General features: G+C 39.7%; 1 protein-coding gene across 1 annotated transcript; it reads right to left on the reverse strand.

Moving 5' to 3' along the window:
• Positions 1 to 874: 874 nt before the first annotated feature.
• Positions 875 to 12,472, reverse strand: myzap (myocardial zonula adherens protein). The gene is made up of 14 exons (XM_061038552.1): positions 11,974 to 12,472; positions 11,131 to 11,211; positions 7,493 to 7,591; positions 6,562 to 6,726; positions 6,345 to 6,437; positions 6,142 to 6,255; positions 5,886 to 6,038; positions 5,312 to 5,437; positions 4,939 to 5,067; positions 4,758 to 4,852; positions 4,348 to 4,453; positions 3,626 to 3,709; positions 3,319 to 3,425; positions 875 to 3,215 (listed from the first exon to the last, which is right to left on the reverse strand). The coding sequence occupies exons 1-14, from the start codon at positions 12,052 to 12,054 to the stop codon at positions 2,510 to 2,512; spliced, it is 2,139 nt and encodes a 712-aa protein (XP_060894535.1). The 5' UTR covers positions 12,055 to 12,472; the 3' UTR covers positions 875 to 2,509.
• Positions 12,473 to 12,654: the final 182 nt, after the last annotated feature.

The raw sequence follows: 12,654 nt of genomic DNA on the forward strand, positions 1-12,654 counted from the left end.
CAAACCTGTTCTCAAGAGATATTTAAACAAGCATCTTCGGCCTCTCCCCACTCTCCAGAATACTTTTGAAATCTCTTCTTACGAGTCCCTCTCTCTCCATTTCTGACATCATGTTATGTCTATGTGCTTCATACTTTCTACATTTAATAACTACATGTTCAACTGTTTCTGCTTGATTGCATATCTCACAAAGACCGGATGAATGTTTTCCAATGTAGAGTGCTATTTAAATTACTGTGACCAATTCTTAACATTACGACCTCCTCTCTTCTGTTGCTCCCTCTATATTTTACTTCCTTACTACTATCTATTTCCCTCTGAATTGAGTATAAATGTCTGGAGGGTTACTTGCTGCCCTCTGTAGGTCAAAAGTAGTGGTCAGCACCTAAATTAAAAGTGCACGAGCTTCCAGAAGTTTCCCCAAACACCTTTGTCAACCCATATCTCGCTCCTCTTAACGAACAATGTCCCGACTTTTACCAGTTGTCCTTTCAATCCCTCTGAGTTCAAAGTCAGTTTCGTTTTTAACTGCGGCTGCTCAATTGGGGAATATTCAAAAAATATAATTTTCTCTGATAGTTTATGTATTTTATTAAGACATAACACCATCGAATGTTTCCTCTTATTAGCCTACCTATTTTGCAGTATTCTTCTTACCTCGTTATATATTTTAATCACAATCCTCAATCCTGATAGTAATTCTATAAGAGTAATTCTACCCCTTTTGCCTTCTTCAGGGCTTTGGAAATTTTGGAAAGCTTCTCTTTTCAATTTAACAATTTCACAAACTCTATATCATGCACAATACTATAAACTATGGATTAAATAAAACAGTTTAAGTTCTACAGTCTGTTGAGACAATGAGGACAACTGGTTATTTATGTAGTAAAGTCTTTATTGTCCAATCATACGCTGGCCTCTTGAATGATATGTATTGTCAAGAAAAAGGCACATCTCAAGGCTTTTCAAACACAGTTCTGGCAGTGCAGACGACAGCTGGATAATACTCAAGTGCCTGTGGCTCAGGAATGGCAGTCACCTCAATAAGGTCAATATCTTTAAAGTGAACATTTTGATCAATAGCAGAGTACTTCATAATATCTATTTCCATAAACCCCTGTTACAAATTTCAAGAGATTCATTCCCACCACCAGTATCAGATAGTGGGCTGTTCATAAAGGCACAACGCATGTTAATAAATATTTTGTACATAATGTGACAATAAGAAAATAATATTCATTTAATTTGTACAGAGCCAGTATAAAATTATAAGAAAATACACACTATAACCTGAACCTTCATACAAGACCGAATAAGTAGTACATTCACTGTAAACAAAACAAATATAATCCTTCAGAACATTTTTCACACAATGTTTTTTTTTTTTTTTTTTTTTTTACAGAATATCAGATTATTTACAACCTAAAGCAATCATTATCAATAATAGTGTCACGTGCAAACATAGGCTGAAAACCAAAAGGCAAAGTATACATCATAGTCCAGAGTCATATTCTTCATTGTTTAAATGACATGTAAAGACAATTTTGATTGCTTTAAAAGTGTGAGTGTTAAAGGAATTATTCAATATTTTACGATTTTTCACTCTTTTTCCAAGAGTTTGAAGAGATGTAAAATATGGCTCTCGTGACTGTAAGGTAATGTAATCTCAGTTAGCTCAGAAATAACAACAGTAACTCCTGACTGTTTATTAGCTGCAGCTTCATAAATATCAAACAGTCCTGACATACTCTTACCTTCATGTTAAGCTTATTGTAGCTACCTCTACCTTTGCATAAATACTGCAAAAACAGGAAAAACTCATAGCCCCAGAAATAGCCTGCCAGCATCTCTCAAGCTCTGTTCAGTTTAACTTTTCGTACAGCAAACTCCAGGAAGGACTGGGCTGAAGTTCTCAGAGGTTCTCAGGCTTAACAGAATTAGGTTTCAAAGTAAACTTTCACATAAGGGAAACTCCATTTTTTAATGCTTTTTGCTGATGAGTACATTGGTATCGCTGTAATGTCTGTCTACTACGCATGAAGCTACCCTAGTTGCTTATGCTAGGATTAGCACAAAGACTGGAAACGGGGGTAACTGCTTTCTATAAACATCAGCAAGTCTATAACTCACTTATTTCATTGTTTATTTTATTAAATTTAAGTGTTAAAAACAACAATTTTGCCACTTTATAGGTTTTACAGGGCATGGTTGCTGCTGTTGACTCTGGGAAGTCACTGCTCCCTGCCAAGGGAGTCCCACATATGACCAACCGTGAAACATAATTTGCTGCTGTTCTACACCTTGTGCCATTTACAGATTGAACAACAGTTCAAGTAGGTACAATGTTTTCCTTGTATCAGTTTAGCTTTTTCCCACTGTTTACAGTTTTTGAGCTAAGCTAAGCTTCTGTTGTAGCTCCTTATTTCAATAAGAGATGAAAGGTCCTTAATACAGTATCTTGTGCAACAGGAACATGCATTTCCCAAAAGGTCTGAATATTACTTTGCAATTACTCTATGTTGATATTTGATGTTATTTCCATGAGTTTCATGAACGGCGTGTACACCTGAGGTGCCCTTGATCTCGGTCTAGCAGATGACAAGGATGAAATGGATTCCCTTGCACTTGCTTGAGTGTCTGTGCTTGTCTCTGCATCCACCTCATCTCGGGACTGGACTGGACTAACAGGGGGCTCAGTCTCAGACTGGCTGGTATAGGGGAATGTCCCACTTGTCACTGAAGGGTTAGACTGCAGGAAGCGGCTGTACTCAACAGGAGTGTACCTCAGTAAACTCGACTGCAGTCTGCTGGGCGGAGGGTTATTAGACCTGAATGTCCTAGGAGTGATGGGTGAAGTCAAGTAGAGGGATGGATGTTGAATGGGTGGTAAAGGGGGTGAGGGTTGTATGGGGGATGAGGAAAAACTTGGGGATAAAGGTTGCGTGGGAGGTGTCATAGATGGAGGTTGATCTGGTGGTGAGGGTTTGGGTAGAGATGGAGTTTGAGGTGGTGATGAGGGTTTGGGTAGAGATGGAGTTTGAGGTGGTGGTGAGGGTGAGGGTTGATAAGGAAATGAAGGATGAGTAGGTGATGAGGGTGGAGATGGCATTTCAGCAAGCGATGGAAGTTTCATGGGTGGTTGGTTTCTTATGGGATGAAGATGACTCGATTCACTCTGAACAGGAGGTTCAACATCAAACCTTTGACCTTCATGTCTGCAGATGCACATTGAGACATCAGATTGATGAAACACCACCAACAGAAGCACCAAATATCACTATATGCTACTAAACATGTGTCCCCAACTGCACTTCTTACCTGGGGAGCAGGTCGCAGCCTAATCCTATCTCCCTGGTTTCCAAAACATCTCTGGGCCTATTCTGTGTGGACATAAAATACCTCAGCTTGTCTTCTAATTCATTATTCTAGGAAAAGAAAAAGATGAAACAACACTGTCAGGTCAGATACATGCAAAGTGATTTGATAGGTGCAATGACACAAGGAAACAACACAGACATTGTTGAAAGTTTAGGGTATTCGGTGAGAAGCAACCAGAGGATCATCATCCGTAGCCATGCAATAGAAAACCACACCACACCATAAAAAAACACGGCAAACAACTTACCTCACACTCCACTATCGCGATTCTGTCCAGGAGCTCTGAGATGAACATATCCTTGTGAGCGACCTGAGACCGCAGTGTGCCAACCTTTACAGTAGACAACAATTCATTAAAGATGAAATTTTAAAATATTTATACAAATATCTTACTTATGCACAGTTTATTTAATCTAATTCAGTGATGTTACAGTACATGTTTGTACATGTCTTTTATTAAGGAGAGTTGTTGTACTAATTCAAGGAAACACATGAATGGAGAGAAAATCTTTAAATGTGATCGTCATTCTTTTTTTTTGTTCTTTAATTGAAACATATTCATTGGAATATCTTTAATATCAATGGACTGATGAAACACCATCTCTATTATTTTTATTTTTAATATTACAAAATAAAATGACAAGAAGTTATCCATGAGAATAAGTGAATAATGAGCTCTAGAGGCCACTTTAGATTATTTACAACACTTTTCAATCACTAAATCCTTAATCCTTATATTATGTGTATGATTCTTATCCTCTAAGCTTTGAAAACACCACACCCTTTTATCACTTGACGTCATATGTAGTTTTATATCCCCTGTGTGCACTGAGGTCATCTATCTTCTGGATGGTAAACAAACTTCTGCATCTTCATCTGATGTTTGCCTCTCATCCACACCCAGTATAGAAACAAAAACAGAACAGTGGGCTATATGAGTGTTAAAACAGGAAAATATACCCTCCTTACCTCTTCAATCATTCCTTTGACTTTTCTCTGCTGGCAGAACACCATGTCGTTTAAGTGTTTGATCCTCTCTCTGAGATTCACAGCTTCAGACTGAAGCTCTTTGGACCTAAACAGAACCAGCGTGCGGTTAAACACATATAAAATCCACCTTCAAGCATTATTCAGAAATATACAACTAGGTCAGATGCTTTTCAGATCATAGATTACAGACTTAAAGGAAAGAAAAGTACTGAAACATACATATTAATTTATGGCAATACTTCAAATCTTCAATGTTACTCTTACTTTATGTGGCTGTATTGTCCTGAAGTTAAGGGATATTTCATAAGCATAAAAGTTTATTCTGTAAATACCTTAATGTAAGGTACCTGAAGCTTTTTAATTGAGCAACTGACAACATTTTTTTTTACCTTTTGGCTACATTAGCATCTGTTGTGTCTGTCAGTTCCAACAGGCGTAGACGCTGCTCACAATCCTGCAGCTTCTGGTTGAGTTGACTCTTTTCCTGTAAATTGGATTGTTCGTGAAAAGTTTATCACCTGCAAGGAGTGAAGCTGGTTGGATTTTTGATGGATTAAATTGTTGCCCAACCTTGCTCATACAGTCGACTAGACGCTCCAATTCGATGATCCTCTGGTCCCTCTCGGCAATCTTGGCCTCTGCAATCCTGATGTTCCTCTCTGCTTCCTCTAGTCGCCTGATGTACTCATCAAGTTGTGCCTGGGTAAACAGAAACACATTTCAGCTTAGATGTAAGACTGCTTTAAAAATCTAATTATTAGCTTGTCAGATTTCATCTCCCTTTTTTCATACTGTATCACAACCATTGAAAAATGTGTCAGAACTAAAAACAATGGAGAAATCATCCCACATTAATCTGGTTTTGATGTCATTTTTTTTAGACTTTGAAACAGTTTGTTAGGCAATGGTGAGACTTCATAAATAAGGAGTAAAGAATGCAGACCTGTAGGTTTTCTATTTCCTCCCTGTGTTTCCGTTGTTCTTCCTGCAGCTTTTCCTCGTACTCACGCTCTAGCTTTGCTGAGAGTTCCTGTAGCGCCTGAGTGCTGGCCTCCCGTGAAGACTCCACCTTAACAATGCAGCACAGTAGAAATGAAAACTTTGCTTGGCTGATTATTTCACATTTATACCAGATAAACAAATGCAGATGAAGCTGATATGTTACCCTGCTACGGTAAAAAAAAACTGTTCTTAAATCTGCTGGATCAAAGCACAATGCTTATTTTCCCCCATTTGTTTATTCCTTAAAATGTAGGTACTTTTTTCTCTCTCTTTTCTTTTTTTGCTCATTACACACATTCTAACCAAAGACATCTGCTCAGAACATTCAGGACTAGCCTACATTATTGATCAGTTCAGTTTAATTTCAATTCAGATTTATATTAACCCATTGCAGAAAATGGAGGACCTGCAACAGGTCATTACGGCCCTCTCGACTGCTGTGCAAAAACAAAGACTTCACTTTTAACGTTTAAAAGTTTTTGTTGTACAACGGTGTTCGCAGAGAGAAGAATTACCTGCAGTCTCAAAGTCTCATTTTCAGCGTGAGCAGCAGCCAGCTCCCTCTCCTTGTCTCTGAGTATATCTTGTGCTTTCTCATAAGTGCTCCGCAAACTCTTCACCTCGTCCCTTTTGTCCACCCTGCTCTGACAGTTCTCCAGCAGTGATTTCTGCAAAGGAAACTTCTTTTATTTATCAAAAGGTCTTTTTCTTGCATGGCAGGCAGCTTTCATGGAGCAGGTCTTCACAGGATCAGTGACATTGATTTGTTACCTGTAGGCCGATGTTTGCAGATATAAGCGAACTGTTCATCTGATCAAAGCTCTCCATGGCGTTGGTCCGGACCCTCACCTCTGATTCCAGACTTCTTCTATGGGAATTGGCAGCCTGAAGACACACAACATCCAGGTATAAGTGCCTCAAAAACTGGAGTTGATGATGAAGATCTGACTCGTCATGTGTTAAATAAACATTACCTTGATTTCCTGCGAAAGCTTCTGCATTGATTGCTGCATTCCTCCAAACTGCCCGTACATCCGCTCTCTAACCTTCTCCAAAGAATCTCTCACCTGTTAAATGAACATACACATATTACCCTTACAAGATACAGATATTATCCTCATAAAATAAAAGGTATTATCCTCACAAACTATAATGTGTTGACCCGAGACCTGGCTGCTCATTTGCACTCACCTCCCGGATGTACTTCATCTCGTCCTGAAGGTGATCGACCGTCCACTCCCGCGCCATCACCTCCTGCTGTCTGTCCGAGCCCATCCTCTGCACGATGCCGTACACTTTGGGTCCATGAAGCTGCAGTGAGGTCTCTGGCGCCCCATTGGTCATGTCCCCAAGGTGCTGAGGGAGACAGGATCAACCCCGGTCAGGTTACTGTAGCCACTCTGCACTCAGCTGACTTATAATGACATTCTGTTTGTGTATCTGTGTCCTAACTATGCACACTCTCGTTGCGTCAAATGTGCTTGTGTGTAGATACAAATGCCTGCACATGTGCACTTGATCAGGCATTTCCAGTACTGCTGCTGAGCACTTGAAACAGGAGGCTGGGAACGAATGGCTAAAAAGAAAAGGTGCAGGGTGTATTGAAGGTGTCATGTTTCTGCAACCCAGTATATGAGCTGCTGTTGTTTCAACCTTTTGTATCTCCAGCATACAGGCAACTAGGGGAAAAAGATGCACAGCAGCAGAGGAGTAGGCAGCACTTTAAACAATAGAAGAACTAAATAACAAATGACAATAAAAGTCATAGGTGCAGATAAATTACACAACTGAAGCTAAGAGATTCAATTTCTATAAATATTTCAGCCCTGCAGTCTATGAGGCACATTATGTTTGAGGGGGTGGGACTCATTTTAGGGATTTGACTTCTGATTATATTAATTTATAACAATCTGTAGGTATATAGAAAAAGATGGATGGCTACACTGAACACTTTTCAGTGTCACCAACAAGCATCTTTTCATGTTGAAAATCAGTAGATGTAGTATTATTGACAGGCTGAACGGGCCTGCACAGAAACATGTTCTTCAGAGGAATGTCAGTAACACACATCATAACACTGTCATGCCTATACTGTATCTCATGTTGTTGATTTGTCAGTTACCTGCTGAGGTGACTCCCTGCCTGCTGGCCTCTCTCTTTGGATCATCCCATTCTTCTTCTTCTTCTTCCAGGACGCACTGACGTCCTTCTCTTTCTCAGCCTCCAAGAAGGGATAAAAAAAATCAACAAACATTCAAGATTGCTGTTTCGGAAGATTAAATAAGTGTTATCATTTTGTGTAAACATTCCTCAGAAAAGAGTCCTCATAATTATTAAAGACACTGATGCAGTCATGCTCTCTAGTCTGTCATTGTTCCGGTATAACATGCAGAAAAGGTGCTCTTCAGCAAGACTCAAAAATGCAAGAAAACATACAAGATTTTAGCGGTTTCATTAATTTATTTCTGAGTTTGCCCTCACTGTGTCTGTTTTGAGCATGTTACATAGATTATTCAAATATTTATATTTCATACTAGTGCACAGTGCAGTAATTCACACTTACACACATACAAACATACAGAACATACATATACATACTAAACATTCATACTGTGAGAAAAAGGCATCAGTCCCAGCCTCTCTCAGAGATAAGAGTGAGGACATGAACAAAGACGTCTCTGTTGTCATGTGGACAGAACCCAGCCTCACATTTCTCCACTACTTCATCTACAGAGGACGTGCTGTTGAGAAACATTGAAGGGTCGCACTAATAGGCGGATGTGAATTCCAGCAGATGGGAGGGAAGAACAGCCATCTTTATGTGTAAACAGCACAGCAGCCTCCTCTTTTGAAAGCTCAGAATTACAATGGTGTATGCGTTGCTTTGAATTTTACAATGACTTTATTTGAGTACACTGGTGGACAATGTTTACCTGCTCTTTGTTGCAGAAACTGTAAATTTGGGGGTAACATAAGACAATTGATAGGCAGCCACTCAGACATTATTGGCTGAGTCATGTAAATCTGTCAGACTTATAACACTCTTGTTTGAAATAAGAATCTGTCAGTCTATTGCCAAACATTTTACTGGACAATGTGCATGTTACACATAAGCTGACTGTGTATTACTGCATTGTGAAGCACTCAATTGATTGGATTAGCTCCTTATTATAGACACACATTTGAAAGTTGTCCTTGAAATCACAACACAAAGGCCCTCGCTCTTTGTACTAAATAATGTTCACTTTGAAGAGACATTCGGCCATTGTGGAGATGAAATCCAATGATGGAGGTGTAGAAATGTCTATATGTGTGTCAATGTCCTTTGTGTGTGTGTGTCATCTAGGCCAGAGTGACTGGTTGGATTGTGTCCATGATGTGTCGGGTTGCAGGATACACCCTTTCTAATTTCATGGTAAATAACCACTTTAACCAGCGCTCCTCCTGAAACAAAATATCTATGTCAAAGGAAGTTTCTGTCATTTCCTTCCTTCTTGATTAACTTCCAGCCAACCCTTTGCCCTATTTTTCTTTCACTACAAAGGCATACAAATACAAGTTAAACCAAGCTACATTTGACCTTCCCTGCAGATTGTATCTCAGATCAAAGACTGAACTATTTGAGACAAAATGTTATTTTAACCCACTGGCCTTAAAAGGAAATAGGTGCTTGAAATAATATAATAAAAAAAACAGCCTGTTACACTATACCATCACAACACCGTGTCACTGTTGAACTCTGTGCTGGTATTTGAAATGAATGTTTTGCAACAATTACGGAGGTGTCTTTCCCAGCAATTACAGCAGCACCTACAGACCTCTTAGCTCAATGCTGAATAAATAATGAAAAGGTGAAGAGGACACAGAGAAGTGAGTTTTTAACCTTTCGAACCCTAAATCTCACCTGGTAGATTTGCTCCAAGTGGTCTCAAAGTGTGCAATAGTTTCCATGCAGATTATACTTTGCCTGGTTTTAGCTCTACTCTGAATAAACATTAGCCTGCACAAGGACTGCACAATTACTTTACATTCCTATTTCACTTAATTTAGCCTTGTGTCTTTGGGTTCTTTTGGATGTTATAGCTTTTTTTGGGGGAGGGGGGGATAAACTTGTTAACCATATCGTTGAGACTTAGATGAAATGTCACTGTTTCATGTTTCTACAATAACTATGAAGCTATCACCAGCTGCCATTTAGCTTAGCTTAGCATTAAAACTGTAAACAATAACTAGCCTGGCTATGCCCAAAGGTATCACATTCTGCGTATTAGCATCTCTTTAGCTAACTACACACTCATTCACCCCACCAATAACAAACGGAATTTCTTGCGTTTGTTGTACAGAACATCATAATAAAGAGGCAGATTTTGTTTACTTTTACCTTAGTTAGCTTGGCAGTTTTCATTCTCTGTGCTAGGCTAAGCTTTCTGGCTGGCAGCTTCATAATTTGCCATAAGCACTATTAAACATTTTCTAATAAGTTTTCATTTTCTAAGTAATTCTTTCTGTAACTTTTCTTAATTTTCACTTTTCTATTTTGTGATTGATAAATATTTTTACTCTAGGAACTTGACTGCCTGTAAAAACTTGAATTTTGCTGCTAGATATGCTAATGTGTACACAGGGAGAACGAGCTGCACAGTTTCAGGGATGCAGAGTCGGCGTCCTCACTAAACACACACTTGAGTACACGTCATTATCAAGTACATGTGTGTGTCCCTCTACTATGTGTTCACTTCTGACCCGACTGTCCTCAGTTCCAATAGTCATGGTCCCACCCTCCAGAAGAGAAACCTATTCAGAGATTAAGCGTGCTATCAGTGCAGTGTGACTGGACGAACACCATACTGCTTGGCCAAGGTTCATTTAAAACAAACCACAATGTCTCTGTAAGGATTTTGTGCTTTGTAGAGAAAAGGGCCAAAAAAACCTTCTCAGTGCCAATAATAAGCTACGCTCAGCTCGTCTCAATGTGGCAAACTCTGGACGAAATAACCCGAACACAAACAAAGAGTCACCTACAGCAAACACCCACGCAGCCTGCAGCATTTACTTTACCCACAGTCACAAAACACACATGATTAATACAGAGTCTAATTCTGCCCTTCAATAAGCAAATGTCATAACATTAATAGCTCTGTTTTGTTTTACACAGTATTTGAGTCTGTGCTTTTTCAGCTTTTAGGTGTCTCCTGGATCAAATGTATTGTCTGTTCGGTGAAAGTATTTCAAATATGTTCTATTGTATGAAGTAGATTTACAATACAGAGTCAGAGTTGAGCTTTGAAGTAAATGTGAAACAGCTGTGCGTGCATTATCTCACTCACACACACACACACACACACACACACACACACACACACACACACACATACGCGCGCACACACACCCAGACACGCACACACACACCGAAGGAAAAAAAAACACACACCCACCCTCCTGTCATGATTGTGTAACCAGTCCAGACGATACAAAAACACATAAATCTCAGCATCTCTACCATATTTAAAATATATTTATGTTGTTTGATAAATTAATTCAACATATTTAACACTTATCATTTAATATCAATATTTTTAAGAGATTTGGTGTGTGTGTGGTCATGTAGTTAATATATTCATTGGGTTTGTGAGTAAAAGCTTTATCTTAATTCTATTCATTAAACTTTACCTACTGAAATATGGCTGTCAACTAAGACGTATAGGTAGGATATAGCACAGTTAGTTGTGTGCATTTAAATGATGTAGATATAAGACTTACTGTGCCTGAGTTTGCGGTTTTTGCCTCCTTGTTTCCATTATCACCGGCGTGTAGAGTTAACCTGAGGCGCCTGATCCTCCTCTGAGAAAGACAAACAGACAAAAGGCAAATAAATGATGTTCTGCACGCAAATGATTTTATGCATTATGTCATCATGAGCAAAGATAGCAGTGCCAACATTAAAACAGCTCTGAAACAGAACATTGAAAAGAAAGAGTTGACACATGTCACAGACTTCATGGCCCACAACCATCACTGGTTTATTTATAGACAACAGAACTACAAACAACGTGTATGTGAATGCTGGGAGGAGTAGTACACAGATGCATCCGTTGTGACTTTTACACCACAGTGAGCACTTTGTTTTGGTTGTGAACGAAACCAAAATGTTGTACTTTAAGGTTCTTTTATTTTAGAAATTATTCAAAGAATACTGCAGACATTAAACCATATAAAACCACATTACTACATAACTAGAGTTTTCAAAAGATACTAAGTCACAATGCCTACTTTCTTCAACAGAAAACAATGGGAATGAGTTTAAAGCTATAGTACAAAGGCCTGTTTTATCAGAGTGCTGTTCAAATAAACATGACAGCCCTGCCTCCTGCACAATCAGCTCTCATTACATGCTCTTGTGAATGAACACATCCTCTGACAAACATGAACTTTCAAATGATCAGGCAGCTGAAAAAGTAAGCCAGGACTTATAAACTAGTTTTCTGCATACAGACAAGCAACAGAAAAAGGGAGGAAACAAACACTGGACTATATGCAAAACAAAAAGAGAAGAGAGAGAGTAAAGGGGAGTTTCAGTGTCTTGCCGTCTCAGAGACTTCTTACCTCACTTGAAGAATCTGGAGAGTCCTCTGTGGTGGTGGTGGTGGTGGTGGAAACGGTTCGTCCCGAGCCGTAGCGAAGCATGTCTCCTCTTCTGTCCACTCCTCGCCTGTCTTCCTCTCCCTCTCTCGACCTCCTCCCACCCTTCCTCTCACTCTCCTTCCTGAGTTCTGTTCAAACTCTTAGAGCGACCATCTGCCCCCAGCTTCAGCCAGGAGAGAGGAGGGAAATTCCACTGTCAAGTCTGCTGCCGGTCGTAGTGGTGGAGTTAGTGGTTCTGTTGGGAGTCCACAGGGCCCCTCTGAGTTACAATCCAGTGTCACACTCAACAACACCAACACAAATATGTCATTGTCTTAATTCCAGCCAGACTGCTCCTAAATCCACCTGACTGACAGGCTTTCCTCACTCTGACTGTCTCTCTCTACCTCTCTCTCTGTGAGTTCCCATCAGACCTGTCGGGCCACATTTCAGCCTCCTCCCTGCTCTGTGCCTCATGCTCTGAGAGCTGTACTTTCACAGGGCGGGGCCACCTCCAAGGGCAGGGACAGGTGGAGCTGCTTATCACCAGGAGTGGCTTAAAGGAGGAGCTGGACTCACAGTTCACTTCACAGTAATAAAACAGATCCCAATAGTGTTTGTAATGCAGAATGTATCTATTTTAGTCTGATCAACTGTTTTTAT

Source organism: Labrus mixtus, chromosome 1, assembly GCF_963584025.1.
Source record: "Labrus mixtus chromosome 1, fLabMix1.1, whole genome shotgun sequence".
NCBI classification, from domain to species: domain Eukaryota; kingdom Metazoa; phylum Chordata; class Actinopteri; order Labriformes; family Labridae; genus Labrus; species Labrus mixtus.